The sequence below is a fragment of the Anas platyrhynchos genome, chromosome 16 (assembly GCF_047663525.1).
Source record: "Anas platyrhynchos isolate ZD024472 breed Pekin duck chromosome 16, IASCAAS_PekinDuck_T2T, whole genome shotgun sequence".
In the NCBI taxonomy this organism is placed as follows: domain Eukaryota; kingdom Metazoa; phylum Chordata; class Aves; order Anseriformes; family Anatidae; genus Anas; species Anas platyrhynchos.
This window is the reverse complement of record NC_092602.1, coordinates 4,211,867-4,239,623: the sequence shown is the minus strand read 5'-3', so window position 1 is coordinate 4,239,623 and position 27,757 is coordinate 4,211,867. Positions and strand designations below refer to the sequence as shown.

At 51.2% G+C, this 27,757-nt stretch overlaps 1 protein-coding gene across 2 annotated transcripts; it reads left to right on the top strand.

The window, feature by feature from the left end:
• Window positions 1-467: 467 nt before the first annotated feature.
• On the top strand, window positions 468-27,757 carry POLE (DNA polymerase epsilon, catalytic subunit). 2 transcript variants are annotated; one of them, XM_038187644.2, is made up of 49 exons: window positions 468-602; window positions 688-823; window positions 954-1,034; window positions 1,146-1,190; window positions 1,735-1,827; window positions 2,194-2,348; window positions 3,285-3,426; window positions 3,758-3,838; window positions 4,142-4,249; window positions 4,723-4,833; window positions 5,109-5,194; window positions 5,762-5,881; window positions 6,727-6,859; window positions 7,624-7,737; window positions 8,451-8,663; window positions 9,336-9,443; window positions 10,028-10,156; window positions 10,570-10,672; window positions 10,763-10,909; window positions 11,591-11,736; window positions 12,472-12,620; window positions 13,004-13,096; window positions 13,350-13,494; window positions 14,105-14,262; window positions 15,233-15,428; window positions 16,159-16,373; window positions 16,662-16,764; window positions 16,968-17,048; window positions 17,142-17,264; window positions 17,347-17,565; window positions 17,851-18,060; window positions 18,493-18,636; window positions 19,015-19,155; window positions 20,624-20,777; window positions 20,864-20,970; window positions 21,104-21,280; window positions 21,667-21,890; window positions 22,074-22,294; window positions 23,006-23,210; window positions 23,467-23,640; window positions 23,861-23,986; window positions 24,435-24,567; window positions 24,688-24,865; window positions 25,195-25,326; window positions 25,410-25,603; window positions 25,831-26,031; window positions 26,772-26,897; window positions 27,136-27,225; window positions 27,377-27,757. In XM_038187644.2, the coding sequence occupies exons 1-49, from the start codon at window positions 529-531 to the stop codon at window positions 27,488-27,490; spliced, it is 6,858 nt and encodes a 2,285-aa protein (XP_038043572.2). In that variant the 5' UTR covers window positions 468-528; the 3' UTR covers window positions 27,491-27,757. The 2 variants fall into 2 exon arrangements, with proteins under 2 accessions (XP_038043572.2, XP_038043571.2); XM_038187643.2 differs by having other exon boundaries at window positions 24,685-24,865.

The following is a 27,757-nucleotide window of genomic DNA, read 5'->3' as shown; positions in this document are numbered from 1 at the left end:
GGGAGAGACAAAAACTTCACGTCCAAGACCTGTAGGAGCCCTAGATGGAGAGCCCCCCGGGCTGCCCCCAGCCTGACCACCCTCAGCTCTGCATTTACGATCCTACAGCCATCCTCGCCCTGGCTCCAGCGCTCCCACTGATGGCGGTGGGAGCACCTTCTGCCTGCTCAGCCCCCCGGCCAGCGAGCAGCGCTGCTGCTGCCGAGCAGGGAACGGGAACGCGCGGCGCTGAACCAGCGGCACCGCAAGGGAAGGGAGAAGGAGGCGCGCCAGGGGCCGGGCGCGCCAGGGGGCGGGGCGCGCCATGGGCGGGGCGCGCCATGGGCGGGGCGCGCCATGGGCGGGGCGCGCCATGGGCGGGGCGCGCCATGGGCGGGGCGCGCCATGGGCGGGGCGCGCCGCGATTGGCGGACGGCAAGAAGAGGCGCGCTCTGATTGGTGCTGCTCCCCGCGGCGGGGGCGGGGCCTCGCGGTTCTCGCGGGAACCGGGCGCCAGCGCGCCAAATTCCTCCCGCGGCGGTGGCCGGGATGCGGCGGCGGGGGGGCGCGGGGCGAGCGGAGCCGGGCGGCGGCGGCGGCGACCCCGATCCCGAAGGGGCGAGGTGAGGACGGGTCGGGGGAGGGGGCGGCGACAGTGACAACGACAGCAGCCCCGGGGGTGGCGGCTGACGGTGGCGCGTCTCGCAGGGACGATGGCCCCGCGCTGTCCGCCCTCAAGCGCCTGGAGCGGTCGCAGCGCACGGACCGGCTGGATGCTCTGTTCGGCTTCGAGCGGCCCTCGGAGCCCGGCGAGAGGACGGGCTGGCTCATCAATATGCATCCGGTAAAGGGCCGGTGGGGAGGTGATCAGCCAGCCCTGGGTTGGGGGGCGAGGGGAGGTCCCGGGGGGTGCCCACGGAGAGGCGCCCGTGGGTCCGGGATCGCCCCGCTGAGGGTGCGTTGCCCGTGTGCAGACGGAGGTGCTGGATGAGGACCGGCGGCCGGTGAGCGCTGTGGATTACTACTTTGTGCAGGAGGATGGGAGCCGCTTCAAGGTGGGTCCGTGCCCAGGTGCTGGTGGGTGTGGTGCCTGCCCTGCCCGCTGCCCCCCTAGGGTGCCAATGGCAGCGTGGAAACACGGCTGTCACCTCTGTGCTCTCTCCTAGGTGGCTTTGCCCTACAGACCTTACTTCTACATCGCCACCCAGCAGGTGAGAACGGGTGTGGAGCTGCGCTCTCTGAGCCCCTCGGGTGGCACAGGACCCTGGAGAGCTGCAGGGGCTAGTGGGCACCTTGGTTTGGGATGAGAAAAATGCAGTGACAGTGCTTCTGTCCATGGTTTCCTTGGGGTGGTTGGAGAAGAGCTTTGGTGGGAAGTGGCCATTGGCCATGCTGGGACTCGTCCAAGCTTGTTCATCGTGGTGAGGAGCTATCCCCAGCACTGCCTGTTTCGTATTCTCCCCTGTTCTTTTTCTTAGTTCTCAAGTTGTTTCCCACAGCCTGGGCAGTGGTGACCATCTGCTCTCACCCCCCCTTTTCATCTGCGGTACAGAAATTAACCTTGTGAGCTGCAAACATGGGCCCAGTCTGACCACTCTGTCAGCTGGCAGCCAAAACCTCCCTATTGGAAGGGACTAGTTTTGGGGGCAGCCCCTGTCCTTACCTTGCTGTGCCAGCACTCAGAACCACCTTTGAGGCTGTCTTCTCTGGTAGAGCAGTGCCTGGCTGCGGTGCTCAGTCGCAATTCCTTCACAGGGCTGTGAGCGAGAAGTGTCCTCCTTCCTTTCTAAGAAATTCCAAGGGAAAATTGCAAAGCTGGAAACTGTCCCCAAAGAAGACTTGGATCTGGTCTGTATTCCTCTGCACACTGTACTGTTGAGTAACATCTTTTTCTGACTCTCTATCTCTGCTGAATATAAGTAAAGTAGAGAACCATCCTGGTGGAAGGGATCTTCAAAGATCATCTAGTCCAACTGCCTGACCTCTTTGAGGCTAACCAAAACCTAAGGCATGTTACTGGGGGCATTGCTTCTTGAACACTGACAGACCTGGGGCATCAACCACATCTCTTGAGTGCTGAAGGGAAACTGCATGCTTGGCCTCAATTTCCTAGCGCTGTTTGCAGTGCATATCAGAAATGGATTACTTACTGCTTGTTGCTTACTGATAGTAATTAATATGCTTTTCCACCCTTATGATCTCATTACCTTGCAGCCAAATCACTTGGTGGGTCTGAAGCGGAACTACATCAAGCTGTCCTTCAACACAGTGGATGACTTGGTGAAGGTGCGAAAAGAGATTTCTCCTGCTGTAAGGAAAAACAGAGAGCGAGACCAGGCGAACGATGTCTATACGTCCATGCTGTCCAGGTGAGAGCTCTTAGAATGGCTGATCCCCGGTATTAAGTTTCCCTTGGATGTTTCTTAGCTCTTGTTTAGACAGGGATTTTCCTGCCTGGGAACTAAATTCATGTGTGCCACTGTCACCACTCTCCAAGCTGATTCTTGGAGCTCAGTGACAGAGACAAGCTGCACCTCAAGAGGGCCTCAAAGCCTCTTTGTGATGTCTTGAGCTAGTACCTCTGCCTGTAATCGTAATAGATTCACTGATTCTTGAAAAAGATTGCCCAGTGCCTCCCAGATCACTGAGAATATCCTTATTACTGGCTGTGACTAAAGAGGGGAAAAAAAAAACAAACACCTTTTTCTATCAGAATGACAAGCTGGACACTTGTTTACGGAACTGGAAACACAGTATAAAACACACTTCTTAAAGCCTACCAGAAAATGCAAGTGAAAAATTCAGCCTTCTTTTTTGGAAAGTCCCTGAAGTCTGCTTTCAATTGAGACATATCTGAGGAAGAAGAGTCAAGGGAAATGAGCATTTTCTGCTCACCTGAAAGGTGTACTTTTGCTCTTCAAAGTTATTCCTGGGTTGCCCCGTTATCCTTAGACTTGTTACCTTACTTTATAAATCGAGCTCTGTAGAACATATTCATTATACAGGCATCTGTGGGTTTTTGTCTGTACCTCTCCATAGACGTAGCACACAAGTATGACCAAAGGTGAGCTGAAGACAGGGAGTTGATGGGATGGTGCAGCACTGCCTCATGCTGTCAGTCCCGAGATCCATCTTTCCACAGTTTTTTGTATGAAGGGGAAGTGTTTCTCATCTTATTTACCATCGACTGCTCTTGGGATGTTGCTGCCACCATGCTGCTGTCCCTTACATTGCCAATGCTGCTATTTCTGAGATGTGCATCAGCCTGCTAACACACAGTGGCTGCTTTCCTCTGCTCCTCGCAGTGCTCTGGCTGGAGGCAGCCTGACCACAGAGGAGGAAGGAGCCTCAAAAAAGATTGCCAACCAAATGGACAACATTGTGGATATGCGGGAGTACGACGTGCCCTACCATGTCCGCCTCTCCATTGACCTGAAGATCCACGTGGTGAGTAAGGAATAGAGAAGTCAGAAAAACTTTGTTTTCTTGCTGCTGTGCTCCTGAAGTGCAGGCATGATAGGAATTTTCTCCCTTTCTCTTCAGGACCTTTACAAAGGTGTCCTTGACAAAAAGTGAACGTGTAAAGTTCGGTCCTGTACTGCTGGGCTTCTTTCTCAGCTAATGACACACAGAAAAGTTAAATGATTGTACGCCCACAGTTTGTGCCTTTCTTCCGAAACATACTTAATTTGTGCAGTTCTGTGTGCAGTATACAAACAAACGCACTGCTAGCAGCCAGCCTTGCAGTAAGGCACTGCTGACCCTTCTCTCTTGCTAGGCTCACTGGTACAACGTGCGATACCGGGGCAGCACCCTCCCTCCAGAAATCACCCGCCGAGATGACCTCGTGGAGCGACCAGTAAGCATTTGTCAGGCTGGCTGCAGTCTGGCCCTGGACAGGGCTTGTTTTCCTCTTAGAAGCTGGCTCACAGCAGTAATTTCCAATATGCATCTGGTGTTACCCCCGCAGCAGTGGTGGGGCAAGTTTTGTCCGTGGGCTTGGGTAGTGGTATTACTTTGGGTGGATAAATCAGTAAAATGATTACCTGGGGGGGGTTCTGGCTTACTTGCTGCCCCACCACTAGGCCTAGCAAGCCTGATTAGAATCACTTTTACCTTCAAACCAGCCTTAAAATGTTTTAATGTGTTTGCCCTTACCCAGGATCCTGTTGTTCTTGCCTTTGACATTGAAACTACCAAACTCCCCTTGAAGTTTCCTGATGCAGAGACAGACCAGATCATGATGATCTCCTACATGATTGATGGGCAGGTAATGGAACAAGAGTTGCCTTTATGTTTCAGCAGCAGAGCTGGGGAGCAGGCCAGTGTTTCATCTCTGACCAGGCTTGCTTTGCTGCTGGCTGCTTGGTGTTTAGCCAATGGATATGGAAATTAAATGAAAGTCTGAATGATACATGGGAATTTCATTTGGTGCTTCATGGACCCCAGCTCAGGCTGATGGTTCTCCTCCAAGGGAATTTGGAGGGCACAGGAGACATTTCTGCTGTCCTGTGTTGTCTGCCTGTGGCTTCCTTTGCTGATGTGCAGCTGTGGGTCAGGAGCTGATGCCCAAACAGTTGCTCCTACCTGACAAAAGCTCTGACTGTCAGAGCATGTGGGGTTTATCCCCAGCAAGATAAAGATGTTTCATCATTTGGACAGCATCTTCTGTTTGCCTGCAAACCTGTCTCTGGTGCATAAGGAACATGAGTCCTCCTAACTGATTCTTTATCACCATCCTAGGGCTACCTGATCACAAACAGGGAGATTGTCTCTGAGGATATTGAAGACTTTGAATTTACTCCCAAGCCGGAGTATGAGGGACCATTTTGTGTCTTTAATGAACCAGATGAAGTAAGTAGCTCCCACCTGGTAGATACAGCTGCTTCTTACATGCGTGGTTCTCTTGTTGGCCAAGGATAGCTTGTCGCTCAGTATCCTGCCTCCCTGGGAAACACGGTGGGCCCTGTAGGTTCAGTCATGCTTTCATTTCTTGGTAATAATGGTAAGGCAGATCGGGTTCTGGCTAGGTGGGGAGGAGAGCAGAAGGGTGGAGTAAACTGTGTTATGCCCAGTGGCTCTCTGTGAAGGGAGTGATTTCCTATTTTTCTCCTTCTGTTTCATACTAGGCTCATTTAATCCAGAGGTGGTTTGAACATGTCCAGGAGACCAAACCTACTATCATTGTCACATACAATGGAGACTTCTTTGACTGGTAAGATCAGGAACGAAATCTAACCTGTTTTTTACTGGGAGAGTGTGACATGAGCTGCAGGTCAGAGTCAGGTACCAGCCTCGATATCTTTCCCCTTCCGTAGCTCACAAAGGGGCTGTGTGTGATTTGCTGTATATGATCCATGCTGATTATCCAGCTGGTATGAGTACCTCACTGAATCCTCCGTTCAGTAGCTTTGCAGTATGACCTTCTGTAGAGTCCCATTCACTTGGTCAGGGGATTGCTGAGCTAATTCTAAATCATTGTCAGTTTGGCAGTAGTTATATATTGATGAGCCTAGTGTTTGAAGGTGGAGAACTGGAAAAGGGGTTCAAAAGAAAAGGGGAATAACAAGGAGGAGCACTGGCAAGCCTTTGGGAAGCGAGAGAAGCTAGGTCATAGAGCTCTGCCTTCTGGTAAACGATATAAGCAATTAGCTTTGCCTCTTCATTCATCCTGTAATTCTGCCCTAAAGGAAGCTTTCCGTGAGTCCAGATATGGGCTTCGTCTCAAACGGTTGGTGGAGATGAAGGAAAATAGCTATTGTTTCTTCGCCTCTTTCCTCAGGCCCTTTGTGGAAGCAAGAGCAGCAGCTCATGGAATCAATATGTATCAGGAAATTGGATTTCAGAAGGACAGCCAGGGAGAGTACAAAGCATCACAGTGCATCCACATGGACTGTCTAAGGTATCAAATGCTACCACATGACTGCATCTTAGATTTATATCAAATAATAGATTATAAAACTTTATAAATAGATAATAAATTATAGATTATAAATCTTTCTATTTTAAGGTTTTATAAATCTTAGATTTATATAAAACACCTAAAGTTAATGTGTTTGAACACTGTATTCCTGTCTCTTCGAGGCTTGCACTTATCCTACCTCACTAGATGGGCATCGTAGTATTTCTTTGCCCTGCTGCTCCCCTTGGCACACTCTTCACTACAGAAGCTGTGAAGTCTTCACCACGCTAGCCCGAAGGGCTAATTCTGTTCATGCAGTCTGTCGCTGGTTTACTCTAGGTGTCTGAGATCTGACTTGAGCAGTGGATAAAGAGCAGGGTGAGATTAGGCCATTGTGGTTGGGCAGGGACCATATCCTGGCTCACCAGCCTGCCTGGCACAGGGAGAAGAGGAAAGGACATGTGTGCAAGAGACTGCGATCTGTCTCAGAAGGTTTTTGTGGGGGTTTCCTCCCCTGGGCCAGTGTCTGAGCTTTGGAGGATGGCTGGCTGGCTGTGCAATGCTGATGGCTTCTCTTCCTGTAGTTAAATCATTGAGGGATGAAGTGGGAATGCTGTAAATCTGAGCAATGGCAATGTTTGGATGCTGGGCTTGTCCTGGTCAGGATTTCAGTACATTAGGACAGATGCAGAATGTGCAGCCTCTTATTCCACCGCTCTTGGATCCTCTGCTCTCAGCTGTCCTTGTTCTGTCCGAAGTCAAGGTCCTGTTTGCATGCCTGAGCCCTTTCTGAAGGTAAGGGCTGGCTTCTGTGCACAGACTGACATCTTCATTGCTCTGTCCAGGTGGGTGAAGAGAGACAGTTACCTCCCAGTGGGAAGTCACAACCTGAAAGCAGCAGCTAAGGCAAAGCTGGGCTATGATCCAGTGGAGCTGGACCCTGAAGAGATGTGCCGGATGGCTACAGAGGAGCCTCAGGTATTCCCTCCCTGTGCTGTATCTCCTCTGAGCAATTGGAAAACAATCTGTGGAAGTCTACAGCACCTGCAATATCGCTGAGTCTTGAAGTGTCACAGAACGTCTTTGCTTAATGCAGTGATTTTTGAGAAATTAACTCAATCTGTTTCTCCAAATTTTAGATACCTTTGAAGCACTTGAGCTTGTGGGGAGAAAGGACGGGATTTCTTTGGAAGTGTTCCTAACAGTGGCATTGCACTGTATACTACTTACATGGGTGCAAGGTGTCAGATATCACCTACAGTAGGAACACCATGACTTTTTGGAGGGACATAAAACAGGCTTACTGCTCAAGGTTGTTGCAGCAGAGCAGGTTATGGACAAAGGCATGGGGTGTATAGTTGGATGAGATGATCTTGAAGGTCTTTTCCAACCTGTAACTTCCAATTCTGTGATTTCTGCTGAAACCCTCAAGGGTTCAAGCCCATCTTTGCAGGCCTGGAGTAGCCTCCTGACTGCAGCATCTGTGCAGATACATGCAATGAGCTCATCTTCACTCTTTCTTTAATTGAAATCTGGGGCATAGCTGTGCAATTAGAGCTATAGCAGGATGTCCTTCTAAGCCAACGGAAAATTATTTGCATCCTAGGATATGTAGAAGTATGCCTTTCCCTACTGCCTGATGAGATGGGCATGTACAGCAGGAAACAGTAAAAGATTGTGTTCATTGAGTTGCTGTATCACATATGATGGGGACTAATTTGGCTCTCATCCTTCCTCAACAGACCCTGGCCACTTATTCAGTGTCCGACGCAGTTGCTACCTATTACATGTACATGAAGTATGTGCATCCTTTCATTTTTGCATTGTGCACCATCATTCCCATGGAGCCTGATGAGGTGAGTGCACTCCCGAAATGACAAATCGCCTGCTGGGCAAAGAGCTGCATCTCCCACAACACAGCGATGCCCTGGCAAAAGGACAGATTCCTACTGCCCAGGTCCATTCCCACCCATGACAGTAAAGGAGGGGGAGTGGATTTGGAGGTTACTCCATTTTCCTCCACAGTCCTTGGGCATTTCGAGGGCCCGTGAACTGGTGGTGCCCAGATTCAGCTGATTTTTAATTTGGGACTGTAGCCATGAAAAGCTGGGTCTCCTGATCACTATTCTGTCCTTGGCTTTAGGGAGGATCATAGACAGGAAGCTGTCTATGCTGAACACATAGAAAATGTCCCTTTGTCCTCACACTGGTGCATTTTATAAAGGCTCCAGATGGTGGAGGAGGGTCAGAAGACAGACAACAGCCGACATTCAGATGTCTTTATGCTGTGATTATACAGAGACTGCTATGAGCTCTAACCCCAACAGTGCATCAGCCATCGCTGTCTTCCTATAAAGTATTCCTGCATAGCCCAAGCAAAGGAGTTTTGCTTTTTCCCCTGCTCTGATTATCCTGGTCTTGCACTGCAGTCCTGCTTGCTGCGTGGTGTCATCACAAGTTTGTCACCAGCCGACACATTTCAGTTCACTGGTGTGGCAGCAGGGCCTGGTACTACCAGCGCTCTGTACAGCACTTCTTTCTGAGCCCAAATTTGATGTCTCTCTTGCAGGTGTTGCGGAAAGGCTCTGGGACGCTGTGTGAGGCACTGCTGATGGTTCAAGCCTATCACGCCAACATCATCTTCCCCAATAAGCAGGAGCAGGAATTTAACAAACTCACAGAGGACGGGCACGTGCTGGACTCGGAGACGTATGTAGGAGGCCACGTGGAAGCACTGGAATCGGGAGTTTTTCGCAGTGACATCCCCTGCCGCTTCAAGATGGTAAAGAGCCTTGCAACCATCTTCTGTCCCCTTGTGTGCTGAGTGTGGTGGTGTGGAATCATCTCCACTGGTATTAACGTTCCCTGTCTGCTTTTGCTGGGGTTGGGCAATACCTCCTGTGCTCCAGGAGACCCTATATCTTGCTTGAACCCCTGAAGGTGCTTGGAGCTGAGCTGCAAAGGGATGGGAACTCCTTGTGGCCTCAAGCTGACCGTCTGCCCCATCACAGGGAGAGCCAGTGTTGGCAGCAAGAGAAAGGAGTGAAGTGATTTTGTTTGGTTTTAAGCCAGTGGTCCTTGGAAGAGATGTCTCTCTCTTCCTGTGCACTTGGGATTCTGTCTTCCCTCTGTCCTTCTGCCTCCCAAACCAAGCTGCTTTTGAACCCTTGCTCGGACCTCTTTCACCTCGTTCAAGCTGCTGTGTTATCTCTGTCACCTCCCCCTCTGAGATGCATGCGTTGTGCTCATGGACTAAGCTTTTAGAGGCAGCTCCACTCTGCTGTGTGGTGCACCACACTTTGTTGTACACCTCAGTGGCTCTAATCTAAGAAATGATCACAGGCGAACATGCGCCACATGTATAAAAGGATCCTTCCTGTTCAGTTATCTCTCTCTCATGAGAGATGTCCTAGAAGCAGTGCTGTTTTTTAATGCTGTTTCCATGCCCCTGCAGAATCCTGCTGCCTTTGACTTCTTGGTGCAGCACGTGGAGAAGACACTCCGGCATGCTATTGAGGAAGAGGAGGGTTTGCCATTGGATCAAGTCACCAACTTCCAGGAGGTAAGTTGTTCAAGCCCTGACCTGCAGGGCATGTCTGGGCTTTCTGGGGAAAGCTGTGCTGTGAGGCTGGAGCTGCAGCAAGCCCGTGTCCTGTGTGCATAGGTCAGTGTTGTGTAATGGGTGTCTTCAGCTCTGAGTTCTGCTCTGTGTATGTCCGTGAGCTATTTCCCCTTTCAATAGGGAATATAGGCATAGGCTGGGGGCCAGGCTGTGATTTTTCCTTATCCTGAAAGTATCTGGTGAGAGGTTTCATGTTTAAAGCTCCTGTTTTGAAATCATTTTATACTCTGTGGAAAGAGACAAAGAAATTTTATCTACGACCACCTGCAAGGTAGATGATGGTCATGGATGTTCTAAGCAGCCACCTCCTCCAGCCACTCCAGCCCAGGAATCTCCTCCCCAGCTGCTGGAACCCAGACTGGCCATCCAGGGTCTCTTGCCCCAGTTGCACAATTTGACTGCTACTTTCCCATTTGCAGGTTCAACCACTAGCAAAAGCTGAGCAGAGATCTTAGAGACCGAATTCAGCATGCATTTGGCTCCCTACCTCTCTATCAGAGTTTCACTTCTTTGTCTCCCCACAGGTTTGTGATGAAATCAAAGTCAAACTGAATTCCCTGAAGGATGTCCCTAACAGAATTGAGTGTCCCCTTATCTACCATTTAGACGTGGGGGCCATGTACCCCAACATCATTCTGACCAACAGATTGCAGGTGGGTAACATCAGGAAAGTCTCTCCTATTTTGTCTTCCACATCTCTATGGTCCCTCTGATTTGATCCCCTGAACAGCAGATCCCCTCTTTGCTCAAGTCAGGGGTATCAAGTAAGGGTGGGTCTAAAATTCAGTCAAATTGCCATGGATGTTGGGTCTGCAGAGCAGAAAGGTCTGTCAGAGGTAGAGCTAAAGATTTGGGTAGGACTCTTCCAAACAGACAAATGAAACATCTATTATTTTTGCTGTAACTTTAAGCAGAACTTACAGTATATCATCTCTTTGCTCATAAATGTGTTCTTTTGCCACCCAACACCTGATTTTGATTCGATTCGATTCGGTTTTGACATGAATCATGGTTTAAAAGCAGAGCTGTGTCCTCTGACATCTGCACGTCTCTTCCTTGTGTCCAGCCCTCAGCAATAGTAGATGAGGCCACGTGTGCTGCCTGTGACTTCAACAAGCCAGGTGCCAACTGTCAGCGCCGGATGACGTGGCAGTGGAGAGGAGAATTCAGTAAGTACAAAAAGGACCTTGGTCTCCAACTCAGGCTGAGACTAATTCCTGCTTCTCCCCTGGAAAAATCATAGTTGCCTTCCTTTGCAGTGCCTGCAAGCCGCAGCGAGTATCACCGCATCCAGCAGCAGCTGGAATCTGAGAAGTTCCCTCCCCTGTACCCCGAAGGAGCACCCCGGGCCTTCCACGAGCTCTCCCGTGAAGAACAGGCCAAGTATGAGAAGAAGCGACTGGCAGGTAGAAGTCAATGTCATGATCTGGAGTAGTGTTTTGCAACCTAAACTGTAAATGGCGTGCATCAATAATCGCTGCTTTGGGGTTAGTTTGCTCATGCTGGGTTAGAACGAGTCTGGTCTCAAACTTTGCAATGAAAATTCTCCAGGATCCCAGCCTGGAGTGCCTTCATGCTTTCCAAAGAGAAGTCAGGCACCCATACCTCTGTGGCTTTTCTCTTTCTGTCTGCTGAGAGCCATGCCTTTGAGTTCAAACACGAATGACTCAGTTTTGAAGGGTACTAATTAAAGACATTCATAATTCATGAAACAGAAGCATCACATTATCCCTGCACCTAGAGTGGTGAAGCATCCAGCTAGGTGGGGACTGCGAGCAGAGCCTGGATTTGTGGATGGGCTGTATGGATGTGCAAACATCAGGATGACTTTATTTCCCCGCCTGTCCCTGTGTCTCAGTAAAGGGATGCTGCTTCTCTCCACACTGCTTTATTTCTTCTCCTCCCGTTGTAGTAGGTCTGTCTCTCTGCTCACACACACCTGATGGTTATTTGTGCTGAAAGAACCTTTCCTGGACCGCTTTGCTGTGGATCTGCTGGGAGTGCCCTGCTGCAGTTCTATCCATCCTCTCTGTCCGTAGTGGGGCACTGACCCCTGAGAAGCTCCTTCTCTTTATTTCCTTAACCAGATTATTGCCGGAAGGCCTATAAGAAGATCCACGTCACCAAGGTGGAGGAGCGGGTCACCACCATCTGCCAGCGAGAGAATTCTTTCTATGTGGACACCGTGCGAGCCTTCAGGGACCGTCGCTACGAGTTCAAGGGGCTGCACAAGGTGTTGGGCTTGAATTCTGGTTTTGTTTGTCTCCCCGAGGATGGGGAGTCTTCATCTCTCACCTGGGGCCCTAAAGGATGGTGTTGTTTGGCCTTTGTATTCAGTAGGGAAACGATGGATTTCCTGGCAGTAGTTACAACCTCTGATTTTACTGGATTTAGCAAATGCTTAGTTCAGCTGTTCTGTCTGGCCTGTGTTCAGTTTCAGGCATTCTTCTTAAGCTGAAAATGGGATATACTGAGAGCAAAATCTAGACCTCGGGTCGAGAAAGGAGAGAAGCACATTCCAGTTCTCACCTTTTTGGAGCCTGTGATAGAGGGGACCGGGGCATGTTTATTGTTAAATTATGTTGAAGGAAATGACAGGACCTTGGGACTCTGTCTATGAAAGAACTCATTAAGGAGCCATTTGCTCTGTGGTTTCTCTTTGATGCTGCTTTTGCCATGAATCACGCAGCTTGCTGAGAGGTTTATTCTACACAAGGGGTTCAGCTGTTAAACTAGATGCTATCTGTTGCTGCAGGCAGCGTATTCAGGTCTTGCCCACAGGACACATGGTGCACAATTGATGCAGGAAGGAAAAAGAGTATGTAGTTAATGCTGGTCTTCCCACTGTTCTTTAGCAGTGGTACTGGGCTAGAGCTCTAATGTCATAGTGGGACCTGGGGGGAAGCAGCTGGGTGTTCCTGCCAGCAGTGACGTGTGGGACTGCTCTGACTCTGCCTGTCGCTCCCAGGTGTGGAAGAAGAAGCTGGCTGCAGCTGTGGAGATGGGAGATGCCTCTGAAGTGAAACGCTGCAAGAACATGGAGATCCTCTACGATTCACTGCAGCTGGCACACAAGTGCATCCTCAATTCTTTCTATGGCTATGTCATGCGAAAAGGGTGAGTTGTTGTTGCTGGAGTCCTCCAGAGAGGATCCTTGAAAACCAGGATTATTTTAGGAAGGCTGTCACTTGCTTGATGACTGTGAAAAGTCATCACTTTTTCACTGGAACACTTTTTCCTCTTGCTTCTATTAATGGCTTCTAATCTTTGAGACCTTTCCCAGACACGACTCTGTGGCTTTGAGCAACAAGTGTCAGCAATCTTGTCTGTTAGTGTTTTTTCATCTTTTCTGATCATGAAGAGGGGAAGAAGAGCAATCTACCAAGGCCCAGTATTGCTGTGTTTCTTGTGCTTCTTTCTCTGCACATCCTCCTGACCTTTCCCATAGATGGCTTTGAGGTAGCACTGCACGCTCATCACTTAAACTCCTTTGTTCACAGAGCTCGCTGGTACTCCATGGAAATGGCTGGGATTGTCTGCTTCACCGGAGCAAATATCATCACGCAGGCCAGGGAACTGATTGAGCAGATTGGGTGAGTACATGCTGAGCTGGCAAAGAAGGGTGGTTCTGCATGTGGTGTGAGAAAATGGGTAAGAGCAGGATTGGACGGTGTGGAGTAGAGGACTAGTGGGACAGATGTGGTTTGCCTGTTGCCCTACAAGTGCTCCCTTTGCAGAAGGGACTGGAGGGTGGATGCAACAGGCTGTGTCCCCTGTGCAGGAAGAAGCAGAGCAGTTCTTTGGCTTATTATCCGCTCTCCTGAGTGAGTTTTCTCCCTTCTTTAGGAGACCTCTGGAACTGGATACAGATGGGATCTGGTGTGTCCTTCCTAACAGCTTCCCAGAAAACTTTGTCATCAAGTCAACCAATGCCAAGAAGCCAAAGGTGACAATCTCCTACCCAGGTGCTATGCTGAACATCTTGGTGAAGGTGAGTCTTGCACACATCCAGACTCTGCAGTCTGGGGAAAAAAATGGGGGACTGATAAGGAGAGAAAGTATTTTGCTTTTCTATGGGCCTGCGAGACACCTGGACTGTTCTTGCAAGCAGAGTTGGCAATAGAGGCAGTGGAGCATGCCTCTGTGTTCTGGAGTTTGGCCCAGCATGGAGAAGGGGCTCTGTTTTGTCTCTGCTCCATGCGTAACAAGCAAATGTTGAGGCTGGTAGCTTTGCTTGCAACACAGATGCTCTCTGATATGGACAGCATCTAAGTGGAGGGAGAGGCTCTGATATCCGTGCAGCTGAGAGGGAGGCATACAAGAGGTTAGGGTTGATGTGCTCTCATCTACCATAAAATTGTAGAATGGTTTGGATTGGAAAGGACCTTAAAGATCACCTAGTTCCAACTCCCCTGCCATGGACAGGGACACCTCCCACTCGACCATGCAGCTCAAATGTTCAGGATGTGCCCTTCAGACACATCTCATCTTTCTAGAGAGATGCTCAGTGATCCCTTCAGACAGGATGTGCCTGAAGGGCATCTCTTGATATAACCAGCCCAGCTGTTGAGTGAAGCCTTCCCTTGGGGCTGTGCCTACAGGAAGGCTTCACAAACGATCAGTACCAGGAACTGGAGGACCCGGCCTCTCTCACCTATGTCACACGCTCAGAGAACAGCATCTTTTTTGAAGTGGATGGACCATACCTGGCCATGATCCTCCCAGCTTCCAAGGAGGAGGGCAAGAAGCTGAAGAAAAGGTAAGATTTCAAATCTTGAAATGCTGTTATGTCCCTGTGGTTGTGGGCTCTGAGCTGGCAGCATGTTTCAGTTGCTTTCTTGAAATGGCAAGCTCTATATGTCAGATCCATCTTTGAATCCAGTTATGTACTTGACTCCATTAACATGTTATAGCAATAAATTTTAGAAAATAATAGTAAAACAACATTTATCCAGCTTGCTTACCCAACATATTCTTCCTGTTTAGCTGTAAGGTGTGCAGAGAATTTTAACTTTCCTTCTGAGGACTTTTAATATTGCTTATACTTGACCTAATCTCTTTTAAACTCACTAGTTCTGGACTTTCTGTCTCTCAGGAGTTCCACTGATCATTTTCCATGAGGTTTCCCCTTTGTTTTCTATTTGGAGAAAGGAATAGGTCTTGCTGTTATCACATTATAGGGAAACAGTTGTGGTCAAATCTTACTGATTTTTTTTTCCACAGCATCCTAAACTGTAATACCAGCAATCACTAGCAACAGGAGTGCCCATAGGCCTGGGTCTGAATTCAGAAAAATGCCATTGCCATCCTCCAGCCCCCTCTGTCCTTTGCCAGCAAAACAATTTGTAAGCTTCTTTTTTGGAAGCTTACAAACTTTTTTACTTTTTCTCTAAAGCTCTTCTCCACTTCCCCACCCATCTTATCCTTTCTGTCACCACATGGCCTTTTTCTTGTGTGCAACTAAGAACATTTTCCTAGTTGGTATGAATGAGCTGGGTCACGAGCTGATGTGCTTTTGCGGGCCAAGCTGAAACAATTTGTAGAGCTACCATAAATTCTCCAAGATCATCCTAGCACAGAGAGCACTGCAGCTTAGCTTAACTTGCCTGATGTCTGCCCTGTGTGGCACTGCTGGGAGAAGGGCCCTGGCAGGAGGAGAGCAATCGGGGCCCTGGGAAACACATCCCAGGGTTGGAGGGCAGGTTTTGAACGGGCTGTGTGTGTCCCAGGTATGCGGTGTTCAACGAGGATGGGTCCCTGGCTGAGCTGAAGGGATTCGAGGTGAAGCGACGAGGTGAGCTGCAGCTTGTGAAGATCTTCCAGTCCTCTGTATTTGAGGCCTTCCTGAAAGGCACCACCCTGGAGGAGGTCTACGCTTCTGTGGCCAAGGTGGCTGACTACTGGCTGGACGTGCTGTACAGCAAGGTAGGCATTCCTCTGCAGGTTGTCTGTCCCTTGTGCATCTGTGCTTCTGGGAAAAAAAGGTGTAAAAGCTGATAGGACACTGTGGGAGGGTGGACATTGTTTGGAGGGAGGTGGTGAACCATTGTGCCTCTGGTCATTTCTGGCTTAATTCTGCTGCATTGGCTCTCTAGGGCTGCAGTTCAGTGTCTTTTAGGGCTGAGTGTTGTGCTTTTCCAGTCATCTCTTTCATGGAGCTGGACTGGCAGCCCTCATCCCCTAAAGATGTTATCTGAGGGCATCTGCTGAGGCAGAGAATGACAGAGCCACTTGCCTGCAAAGTGTTATGAGAAGCATGGAGAAAATGGTGAGAGCAAACACAAGAAAACTCAGATACCGGGGTGCAGGATAGACTGCGAGCTCAGCTGGGGAGTTCCTTGGGACCACTTTCAATTTTTGCAATGACCTGGTACCACGAATTCTTGGTGAGCTGAACTCTGCAGCACCAGGTGCACAATTCAGAGTGGTGCTACCACAGCCCAGCCACAGGACAAGCTCCAATAAAAGCCTTAAACCCATGCCAGGCATATTTAATGGGTCACGTTGACAACTGGAACAGAGGGCAATTTCCAAACTCATTATGAAGAGAGAGCCACATCAGCTGCATATGGGCGTTCCCTGTAGCTAACAGCAGCAAAGTTTGACCATTGGGTTCCTGCTAGCTTTTTCTGTGTCCCCCGCCTCTCCATTTCAGGCTGCCAACATGCCTGATTCAGAGCTGTTTGAGCTGATCTCGGAGAACCGTTCCATGTCCCGCAAGCTGGAGGACTACGGGGAGCAGAAATCCACCTCCATCAGCACTGCCAAGCGCCTGGCAGAATTCCTGGGAGACCAGATGGTGAAGGATGCAGGGCTGAGCTGCCGGTTCATCATTTCCAAGAAACCAGAAGGGTCTCCAGTCACTGAGAGGTAAACCTGTCTTGAAGGGTGACGAGGCTTTTGATAGCTTGATAGGGTGACTACGAAGGAAGGGCAGGGTAGCAGCACCTAAGTGAGTCGGTGCTGTGTGACCACAAGCTTGCCTGCCTGCTGGCTTGGACTGTGAGCAAGGCGAGCAATTTGTAACCCTGTGCAGCTGCTGTGCAGTGGAAGAAGAAGAGGAGAATCCCTGAGGGTCTCTGCAGTATGGGAGAGGGAATCCCGTGCAGCCAAAACCTTAGTCCTGCTGGGTAGTAAGTGCTTCCCTGCCTTTTCCAGGGCCATCCCCCTTGCCATCTTCCAAGCAGAGCCCACCGTACGGAAGCATTACCTCCGGAAATGGCTGAAGAGCCCCTCGCTACAGGACTTCAACATCCGTGCAGTGAGTTGAGCACCTCTGTGATGCAGCACGGCTCTGTGCTCCTCCCTTTGGAGGCACTGCATGGGCAGCAGCTATTTGTGCTCGCAGATTGCTGTGGAAGGTCCCTAGGGAAATGCCCGACCCTGCATCTTAGCAGCAAAACCTAAATTTGCACCCTCCTGCTGCATTTTTTTTCACTATCCACTGCTCTGCCCTGCTTGCAGATCCTGGACTGGGACTACTACATTGAGAGACTGGGCAGCACCATCCAGAAAATCATTACTATTCCTGCAGCTCTGCAGCAGGTACAGGAGTAGAGGGTTGCAGGTCCGTGGTGGTGGGAGGGGTGTGTGGAGGGCATTGGTCGGCGAACTCTGTAATTTGGGGATTTTCCCCAGGTAAAGAACCCGGTTCCACGGGTCCGGCACCCTGACTGGCTGCATAAGAAACTCCTGGAGAAGAACGATGTGTACAAACAAAAAAAAATCAATGAACTCTTCACTTCTGAAGGCAAGAGACAGGTAATGAGGGTGAGGAAAGGATGCTGGCTGTGCTGAGCAAGTGTTTCTACACGCACGTCTTCCTGATGTCTTTTCCTCTCAGGTCCTTGCCAACCAGCCCCAAGAGGGAACGCCCAGCTCACAGATCAGCGACATGGAGGATTTTGGGGTTGCCAAGAGCCTTCAGCCATCAGTTCCCATCGCAAATAAACGGAAGCGAGTCCCTCTGGCAGAGGAAAGCCAACAGATGTCCCAGAGCCTGGAGCTATCCCAGTCCTGGCGAGAGATCCTGGGCCCACCTCCTCCCATGGGAACCAGCAGGGTAGGCAAAGCAACGGGTTAGGAGCAGACCAGAAGATGTCCTGGGGTTCTACCAGCTCGAGCAATCTGTGGGTCTTCTGAAATCCTCTCTAGTTCCATGGTTTAGGGCTACAAAAAGAAATAAAACTGGGAGAGGCCCCCTAACAGAAAATGGGGGCAGTGACAGCTTCCCAGCCATAGCAAGGACACCATCCAGCCTTGGCAGTGCACAGCTTGGAGCTGCGTGGCTGGGAAGCGTAGCCTGGTTCCTGTGGTTCCTATTCATGCGTGCTGTCGATCCTGTTAGGAGCAGCACCTGGTGTGGCTGCGCTACCACAAGAAGAAGTGGGAGCTGCAGGCCCGACAGCGGCAGGAGCGGCGGAAGCGGCGGCGGCTGGAGGACGGCAGTGTGGCCGCAGGAGGAGGAGTCGTCCGCGATGTGCTCTCCAAAGGGCTGAGCAGCTACCTGCGTAGGACAGCACGGAGCATCCTGGACTTACCCTGGCAGATTGTGCAGGTACCAGGTGCCCACAAAGCCCCAGGGAGCAGCTTGGGGCCCGAAGCCTTGCCTTTGCAGGGATTACTGTTTTGTCTTTGCAAATGGGCATTCTTGATGGTGAATCTGGAAGGTGTGTGTAGATCCCATCCAGCTGGGCAGCCCCAGGTCGGCCCGTTTGGGTTTGGGCTGTGGTGCCTGGAAGCAGCCAACGTTAGATGTGGAGGCGAGGTGGTATCGTCTAGGCATGGCCTCAGCTGTCTGAGCCCTGCCCCTTGTCACACACCTCATCTTCCAGAAGGGCCTCGACTGGTTCAGAGCTGCAGGCAGCCTTTGCCTGACTGTAACTGTGAGGCCATACAGGACCCAAAAGTGCTCCATAGCACATATATAAGATCTAGTAATGTGTTGGATCTCCCTACTAATGCCACCTTGAACCCCTGTGTCCTGCAGATCGCTGAGACCAGCCAGCCAGGCCTGTTCAGGCTGTGGGCGGTGATCGGGAGTGACCTGCACTGCATCAAGCTGAGCATCCCCAGGGTGTTCTACGTCAACCAGCGCATTGCAAAACCAGAGGAGGGAGCAGTCTACAGGAAGGTTGGTGTCTGATCCAGACCTGCTGCTTCTAGAAGGCAAAACAGCCAGTTGCATTGAGATAAGGCACTTCACATCTGCTGCAAGCAGGTATTAGGAGCATCTGCTATGCAGGGCTTCACTGTCCTGCTCTGCTGATGTTCCACATCCAGTCCTTTGTCCCTCTGCTAATCTTAACCTGCCCAAAAGCCAGATTGTCAGTTATGGGAATTTGTAATGGGCATGAGCATAAATTCTCCTGATATTCTTGAGAGAGGAACACCAGGAGGTGGCTCAGCATGATCCTGGAGGTGCTCAGAGCCCAGCTCCTTACAGCCCTGCTCATGGGAGACACACCACCTGGTGCCAGGTGCCCACTAAGGATGCCCCTTTGCTTGGCAGGTGAACAGGATCCTGCCCCGCTCAAATTTGGTTTACAACCTCTACGAATACTCTGTCCCTGAAGACATGTACCAAGAGCATATCAACGAAATCAATGCTGACCTCTCTGCTCCAGACATCGAGGGAGTATATGAGACTCAGGTAACTCTTCCAGTGCTCAGTTTTCCTTCCTCATTTTTTAAGGAGTGTTGAGTGGTAGTTCCCTACTCTAAGTACCAGTGGCACAGGAGGATGCCTGGAAGTTAAAAATTCAACAGCATGCTAACAGACTAAAAATTGAACCTCCACAGCAGAGTACTCTGGAATATACGTGCTTCTGCATGGCCAGAGATGCAGAATGTCAGTATGTAGGTTAAGGCATGCCAGGAAAAGGGGTTTTGGTTTACCTGGAGCTAGAAAACTTTGGGAAAATAAGACCTATAAGCAGAAAGGGAGATCTTCTTTTAAACCAAATCAGAGCCAGCCTGTTAGTATTTAAACCATAAAAGATCATGTAGAGTAAAGGGGAAGGGTGGGGGGAGACTGACCCCATGTAGTTCTGGGTGCCCTGTCCTCTAAAATGACTATAAAATCTTTTTATGCCAGATAAAAGAACAAGAACTTGACAGATAAAAGAACTTGACATTTTTGGAAGAGCAAAGAACCATCTAAACAAAGTTCAGTTGTACAATGTACAAAGCAGTCAAGACAAAATTAAATGTACTAGTGCTATTAATGATGACAGCCTGAAAATGAAGATGGGAAGCTGGAATGCCTACTTCTAAAGAGGACAGTGATTTGTTCAGCAGCTCAAAACCCAGCGACAGGAATGTAATTGAAAAGACATTCTAGTGTCAGGGTCTGACCTATATAGAAGTATGGGTTGCACCATTTTAAGAGTGGAGCTGTGTGTTGAAGAAAGGGTAAAAACAATTGAATTTGCTATTGAAATGCAACATAGAACTATTAAGGTTTGAAAATCTTTGCCTAAGCAGGAAAAGCTTGGTCAAAGCACTGGTGCCATTGACTACAAAATGCTTTATGAGATGCAAGACGCTGTAAGGGCAAAAAGAACATCATAATGTTGGGAGACTTCAGCAACCTGAGTTATTTGTATAGACTGGGAAGTATTACATGAGGCATGATGCAGAGAAAACATTTTTAGCCACCATAAATTTCTGCTTTAGGGAAAGCTAATAACAATTACCTTGCAAGAGAGTAGGCTCAGGGGGACTTTATCAATGGGAGAAGGGAGAAGTAAAGAAGATGGAGACAGGCTCTTCTCGGTGGTGCCCAGTGATATGACAAGAGGCAATAGGCACAAACTAAAACACAGGAAATGTCATGTAAATGTGACAAAAAATGTTTTCTGTGAGGGTAGTCAAGCTGGTTGTTCAGAGGGGATTGCAAGGTTTCGGTCCTTGGAGTTATGGAGGAACCAACTGGACATGGTCCTGGGGAAGAAGGAAAAAAAGAATCTTGATATGCAAAAAACTGCATTGCAATTCTGAACATTGTCTCCAAAAATGTGACAGGATTAACACAGGAGAACGTCGGGGGGCTAAGGTCCGAAACCTTGGGGAGGAGCTTCCCAGAGGGATGTGATTTCATTTTATCTCCGTTGGTACAGGTGCCACTGCTCTTCCGAGCCCTCATCCACCTGGGCTGCGTGTGCATGGTCAGCAGGCAGCTGGTCAGGCACCTGACGGGGCGAGAGGCTGAGACCTTTGACATTGAGCACCTGGAGATGCGCTCGCTGGCCCAATTCACCTACCTGGAGCCAGGTAAGGCCCCGTGGGGAGAGGAGCTCGTGGTGCGCCCAGGAGCAGGCACCCGGTGGGCACTGCTGACGGCTGCTCTGTGTCCCTAGGAAGTATTCGCCACATCTACCTCTACCACAGCTCCCAGGGCACCAAGGCTCTCTTTGGCCTTTTCATCCCCTCGCAGCGCAAAGCCGCCGTGTTTGTGCTGGACACGGTAAGAGGGGGCTTTAGAGGCTGGGGGGGACCGTGGGGGTCAGGCAGCAGCATCCAAGGGGTTTCTCTGCAGAGGCGTGGATCCCTGCTGAGAAGGGGGGCTGTCTCTTTGACCAAGTCTGCCTTGGGTGCAGGTTCGCAGCAACCAGATGCCAAACCTCACCAACATGTTCTCTGCGGAGCGCAGCGCGCTGCTGGAAAAGGTGGGTGAGGATCTGCTGCCTCCGGACAAGCACATCTTTGAAGTGCGTGCTGAGACCGACCCCAAAACCATCTACAGAGCCATCCAGCGGCTGCTGCTGGGCTACAAGGTGAGAGCTGAAGGCATGAGGAAGGTCCCCGTGGGACTTTGTCCGCAGGGGCATGTGGGAGGGTTGTGGAAGGCACTGGTCCAGCAGTTCCAACAGCACCTGCATGGAGCTGCTGGCACCAAGTTCAGAGGTAAAAGTGGATGTTGCTGGAGGCTCTGCCTTGCTGGGGTGGCTTGCCTAGTGCAGTGGCAGCAGGTAGGCTAGCTCAGCATCTCCCCACATCTCATCAATGGCGCTGGTTGCTCAAAGATTACTGCTTCTGGAGTGTGCTGTCCCCACCACGGGGAGCACAGGGATTTGCTGTAGGGGCATACAACACCAACAGCTTCCTGCTGAGCAGAGATGCTCGCTGGAGAGTTGCACCAGGACATGTTTCTTTTGCACAGGATGAGCGCCGGGGCCCCACACTGATTGCTGTGCAGTCTAACTGGGACCTGAAACGGCTGGCAAGTGGGATTCCCATCATCGAGGAGTTCCCGTTGGTCCCCGTCCGAGTGACGGACGACATCAGCTATTCGGTCCTGGACTGGCAGCGCCACGCAGCCCGCCGCATGATCCGCCACTACCTCAACCTGGATACGTGCCTGACCCAGGCTTTTGAAATGAGCAGGTGCCTGGGGTTGGCCACGTCCTCCTGCTGCACTCCTGGCTGGGTGGGGACGAGACTGCAGCAGAGACCGAGGCCAAGTCAAGGCCGGGTGCTTTGTCCCTTAATGGGACAGGCAGAAGTGGTGGCACAGCTTCTCCTGAGCCATGCTCATTCCTGGTGAACGTGCCTCTCCCTTTCTTCTAGGTATTACCACATTCCAATTGGGAATCTCCCTGACGACATCTCCACCTTTGGCTCTGACCTGTTTTTCTCGCGCCACCTCCGCCGTCACAACCATTTGCTGTGGCTCTCGCCCACAGCTCGCCCAGACCTGGGGGGCAAGGAGGCTGATGACAACCGCCTGGTCATGGAGTTTGATGAGAGAGCCTTGGTGGAAATCAACAACCCTGGCTGCTACTCCACAGGTGAGGAGGGAGTAGGGTAGCACAGCATGGGGCAGAGTCAGGTGCTGATCTGTGGGCACTGTATGGAGCTGGATGCATTATCCGAAGTCTCTAAGTAGCTCTGTGGGGATGGTGGTGACCACAGCAGTCATCTGGGCCGGGTGCAATGGACACATCAAGGGGAAAAGAAGTTCTGTGTGCACTATCAAAGATTGAGAGCAACATTTCATACAGATAGATAGTGATAGGACAAGAGGGAGTGATTTTTAACTAAAAGAGGGGAGGCCTAGATGGGATCTAAGGAAGAAATTCTCTACTATGAGGGTGGTGAGGCACTAGAACAGGTTGCCCAGAGAAGCTATGGATGCTTCATCCCTGGAAGTGTTTAAGGCCAAGTTGGTTGGGGTTTTGAGCAACCTGGTCTAGTAGAAAGTGTCCTAAACAAGGTTTGAGGAGCAGCACAGTTCCTACACTGCTGCAGTACAGTGTGGGCTTTCACCATTTCCTGATCTAGACATCAGAGTGCTGCACACCTTGTGCTCTGTGCTTTTATATTTAGACCAACACGTGAAAGCATCTCGCAGCTTGATGCAACATCTTCTATGGATCATCCTTGTAACTTGTGAAAAGCACATATGGCAAATGGTTGCACTTGCTGAGCGTGAGGTGTGGATGGTGTCCTTGGTGGTTCTTTGCCCTACCTGCCTGCTGAGAGGTTGTGTTTCTTCTTAGTATGTCTGGAGCTGGACATCCAGAGCCTGGCTGTAAACACAGTGTTGCAATCTCATCACGTAAATGACATGGAAGGAGGTTCCAGCATGAGCGTCAGCTTTGATGTGATTCAGCAGGCATCCCTGGAAGACATGGTGACAGGGAACCAAGCTGCCAACATCCCAGCCAGCTATGATGAAACTGCCCTCTGCTCCAACACATTCAGGTACTGCTGTAGGAGCCAAGATGTGGAGTGTCTGTTCACACCAGTGTCATGCCTCTTATTGCCTTCTGGTTTTAGCCTTTACCCATGGTGTGACTTGTGGGGTACTCTAAAGGAAAAATTCCTGCCTTTAGGGCAGGACAGTCAGGTCCTTTGCTTGGCAGAAGAGGGTGCTCAGCCCCCTGGGGTAGGCATCTTTTGAAGATCTTAGGCTCAGGATTACATGGTGGGGGTGACACTGGTCTCTGCTCCCCGGCAGGATTTTGAAGAGCATGGTGGTGAGCTGGGTGAAGGAGATTACGCAGTATCACAACATCTATGCGGACAACCAGGTCATTCATTTTTACCGCTGGCTTCGCTCTCCTTCTTCACTGCTCTACGACCCCGCGTTGCACCGGACTCTGCACAACATGATGAAGAAGCTTTTCCTCCAGTAAGTGAGAACTGGAGTTTGTCAGGCCCTGTGGAGGAGAAGGACACAGGCATGGCATTAGTGAGCAGGACACTGTTGGCACCCACAGCCTCCAGAGAGAGGCCTCTGGGGGCTGCCACCTGCTCCTCTGCCTTGCTGCTCCCTCTCTAACTAACGGGGAGCTGAACAGGAGCGGTTCTTCCTGCACACCAAACCCTCTGCTCCTCTGCCCTGTCTGCAGGTTAGTGGCTGAGTTCAAGCGGCTTGGCTCTTCCGTGGTGTACGCCAACTTCAACCGCATCATCCTATGCACCAAGAAGCGGCGTATTGAGGATGCAATCAGCTACATGGAGTACATCATCAATAGGTGGGGTGCACTTGGCTGCTCGGGGGTGTGTTTAGCAAGCCAGGCCAGGGGATAAGGCTCCTGGATCACTGAGCTAAGACATGGCTCAGGGCATGGGCAGAGAATGATGATTTTTGCCTTTCGCTGGGCCTCAGCACGGAATTTTTTGCAAAACTCATACTCTGTCTGGCTCCCAGCATCCCAGCTGTGGTGTCCAGGCATCTAGAGCAGGCACCTTTTTGCAAGCACAACAAGCCAAGGCTCAGGCACGGCTTCCTTTGGTGTCCCTGCTGGTGACTACACTGACACCTTTTGTGCAGAGCCCGTATTTTTGAAGCAGGGCTGGAAGAGTGAGGTGACTCCTCTCTGCTTGCCAGCACCACCTCCTCCCTGGCGTGTCCCCTGGAGAAGGCTCTTAACCAGGGAAGATGCTGCTAATGTTGAGGGTGACTGCATTCTCTCCCTCCAGCATCCACTCAAAGGAGATCTTCCACTCCCTTACTATTTCTTTCTCCCGCTGCTGGGAGTTCCTGCTCTGGATGGATCCAGCAAATTATGGAGGCATCAAGGGAAAAGTGCATTCTCGCATCCACTACGGGGAGGTAAGAAATATGAAGTGCCCAATTCCCCCAGGAGTCAGGTGCTAGGGGTTGAACTGAGTGGGGAGGGGTTGGCTGGGTACAAGGAACTGCTGTAATGCCACTCGTGCTCTGTTCCAGAAGGATACCAGCAAGAGGCAAGTGCTGGAGGAGGAAGACAGCGAGGAAGAGGAGGAGGTGGGGGAAGAAGAGGAGGAAGGGGAATCCAACGTGGAGGAGCTGCTGGAGAACAGCTGGAATATCGTGCAGTTCCTGCCCCAGGCTGCCTCCTGCCAGAGCTACTTCCTAATGATTGTGTCAGGTGAGTGCTCCCAGCTCCTTGCCTGGTTCCACTCCTGGAGATAAGCCCACGTTCCTCACTGCTTCGTGATGCCTGCAGGGCTGCTGAAAAAGGCCTGATGGCTGATTCCAAGAGCGCCTTATGGCTGAGCCTGTGCTGTGCCATGAGAGGGAGCCTCCTCTGTTGTGGGTGTTAGTTTGGGGGTGTTCCAGTTTGGCTGTGAGCTGTCCCAGGAAGGGGACAAGGTTATTTGTGTCTCTTTGGTGCCTGGGAGAGTCTGCAGCAGGCTGGCTGCTGGTGCAGCTGCCCTGGCATGGGCTGTACCAGGAGCCCTGTTCGTGTCTCTGCAGCCTACATCGTGGCTGTGTACCACAGCATGAAGGAGGAGCTGCAGCGCAACGCCCCTGGGAGCACTCCCGTCAAGAGGAGAGGCACCAGCCAAGTGTCCCAAGAGGCACCGTGTGAGACAGGGGCCATGCCTGGTGAGTGCCCAGCACAGTCCTAGGCAGAAAGCCACCTGCCCCACATGCCACTGTGCTCAAGTGCTTTCTGCTCGTCTCTCTAGGCATGATCACGTTCTCACAGGATTACGTGGCCAATGAGCTCACCCAGAGCTTCTTCACCATCACCCAGAAGATCAAGAAGAAGATGGCCGGTTCTCGTAACGCCACCGAGCCTTCGGACTTGTTCCCAGTGCTGCCTGGCTCCTACTTGCCGCTCAACAACCCGGCTCTAGAGTTCATCAAATATGTTTGCAAGGTCAGTGAGTCTGGCTGGGACTCTTTTCTGAAGGGTTATGATTGGGGGCTCAAATTTTAGTCCACGTGTGTGGCTCCAATTTGCCACAGTTCTGCTTCAGGTGTGTGCTGCAGATCTACAGCCAATTTGTTTTTCCCTGCCAGCACTCTTGCATCCACATGAGCCATGAGCCTTCATTTTGAGGGCTGGTCTCTGCTGGTAGGTTCACCTGGCTCTTTGCCTTGTAGGTGCTGTCTCTGGATGCCAACATTACCAACCAGGTGAACAAACTGCGCAGGGACCTGCTGCGCCTCATCGAGGTGGGCGAGTTCTCGGATGAAGCCCAGTTTCGGGACCCTTGCCGCTCCTACGTGCTCCCTGAAGTCATCTGCAGGAACTGCAACTTCTGCAGGGACCTAGACCTGTGCAAGGACCCCGCTCTCTCCCAGGTTCAGCCTCGTTCCTGTGGACATCCCAGCATGGCTGTGCTCTCTGCCTGTCAGTCATATTACTGCCTTCCTCTCTTAAGCCCTTTGCTTTGCAGCATTGCTTGGCCCTGTCCTGGTGATCATATTCATAGAATCATTAAGGCTGGGAAAGCCCTCCAAGCTCATCTGGTTCAACCATCCCCCTACCACCACTATCACTCACTAAACCATGTCCCTAAGCACCACGTCCAACCTCTCCTTGAACACCCCTAGGGACGGTGACTCCACCATCTCCCTGGGCAACCCATCCCAATGCCTGACTGCTCTTTCCGAGAAGAAACGTCTCCTCATTTCCAAGCTTCACCAGTTTCGCAGCCCTTCTCTGGATACATTCCAGGACCTTGATGTTCTCCATGTAGTGAGGGGCCCAAAGCTGAACCCAGCACTCGAGGTGCGGCCTTACCAGCACAGGGGGACCATCACTTCCCTGGCCCTGCTGGCTGCACTACTCCTGACACAAGGCAGGATGCCGTTGGCCTCTTGGCCACCTGAGCACATTCCCCTAAAAGCCATTTTCTGTTCATCTTCTAGCTACCTGTGACAAGTCCAAGTGTCCCAGTGCTTTGCCTCATGCTCCATCCCCTCCAGGAGGAAAGCTTACCCTGGAGAGCTGCTTACACCCCACCCTGTTGCTTGGGCCTTTCCAAGGCCGCTTTGTTTGGCCATCTCCTCATGTCCCCTGCCTTCCTCTTTGCCTGTAGGATGGATCAGTGCTGCCCAGCTGGGTCTGCTCCAACTGTGAGGCGCAGTATGACTCCGACTCTATTGAAATGGCGTTGGTGGAAGCCCTGCAGAAGAAGCTGATGGCCTTCATGCTGCAGGACCTGGTGAGCCCTTGGACACCCCACTGCAGGATCTTGTCTCAGGGGCAGGCCCTGCCACCCTGTGGTGCTGCAGGAGGGGAGCAGATGAGCCTTGCAGCTGGGAGGAGGGTTTGGCTCCCATGCTGTGCCACAGCAGCAGCAGTCCCCTGCCCTCATGCCACGTGTGTGCCCCTGATGGTGGGCTGATGGGCTTGGTCTTGTCTCCTGTCTCCTGTCCCACCTAAAACTGCTTTGACTCTAGGTGTGCAACAAGTGTCGTGGTGTGAAGGACACACACATGCCTGTGTACTGCAGCTGTGCTGGAGAGTTTGCCCTCACCATCTCCTCCCAGGTATGCCCCTAGACCTGTGCCTGGGCCTTCCTGCGTGGTTCTCCGCCCCCTGGGGCCACCTCGCTTCTCTCCTGCCTTTCCTCTACCTGCTTGGCTGCTGGGTGGGCAGTGTTGGGCAGCCCCCTTCCCTCCCTGCTTCCTTTTCCTGCAGGTCTTCATGGAGCACATCACCATCTTCCAGAACATCGCTCGGCACTACAGCATGGCCTATCTCCTGGAAACCATCGAGTGGCTGCTGCGTACAAACCCCCAGCTCCAGCAGTGAAAGCAGGGCTCGTCCCGTCTCTGCTGTTGGATAGGGTTCAGCTGTGCACTACGCCAGCCCCGGGGAGCTGCGTGCCCCTCCTGCTGTGCTGGAGGGCAAAAGCAGCAGGCACAGAGAGGGGCCAGGCTGTGCTGCACCAGCCCAGCACACGGGGCAGGAGCTGTGCTCCATGGGGCCCATTTGCCCATGCTCTAGGTGCTGTAGGCAAGGCTGTACCTCTTTTTAATGTGGAATTTGTATAAATAAATAGTTTTATTTGTCTGGTTC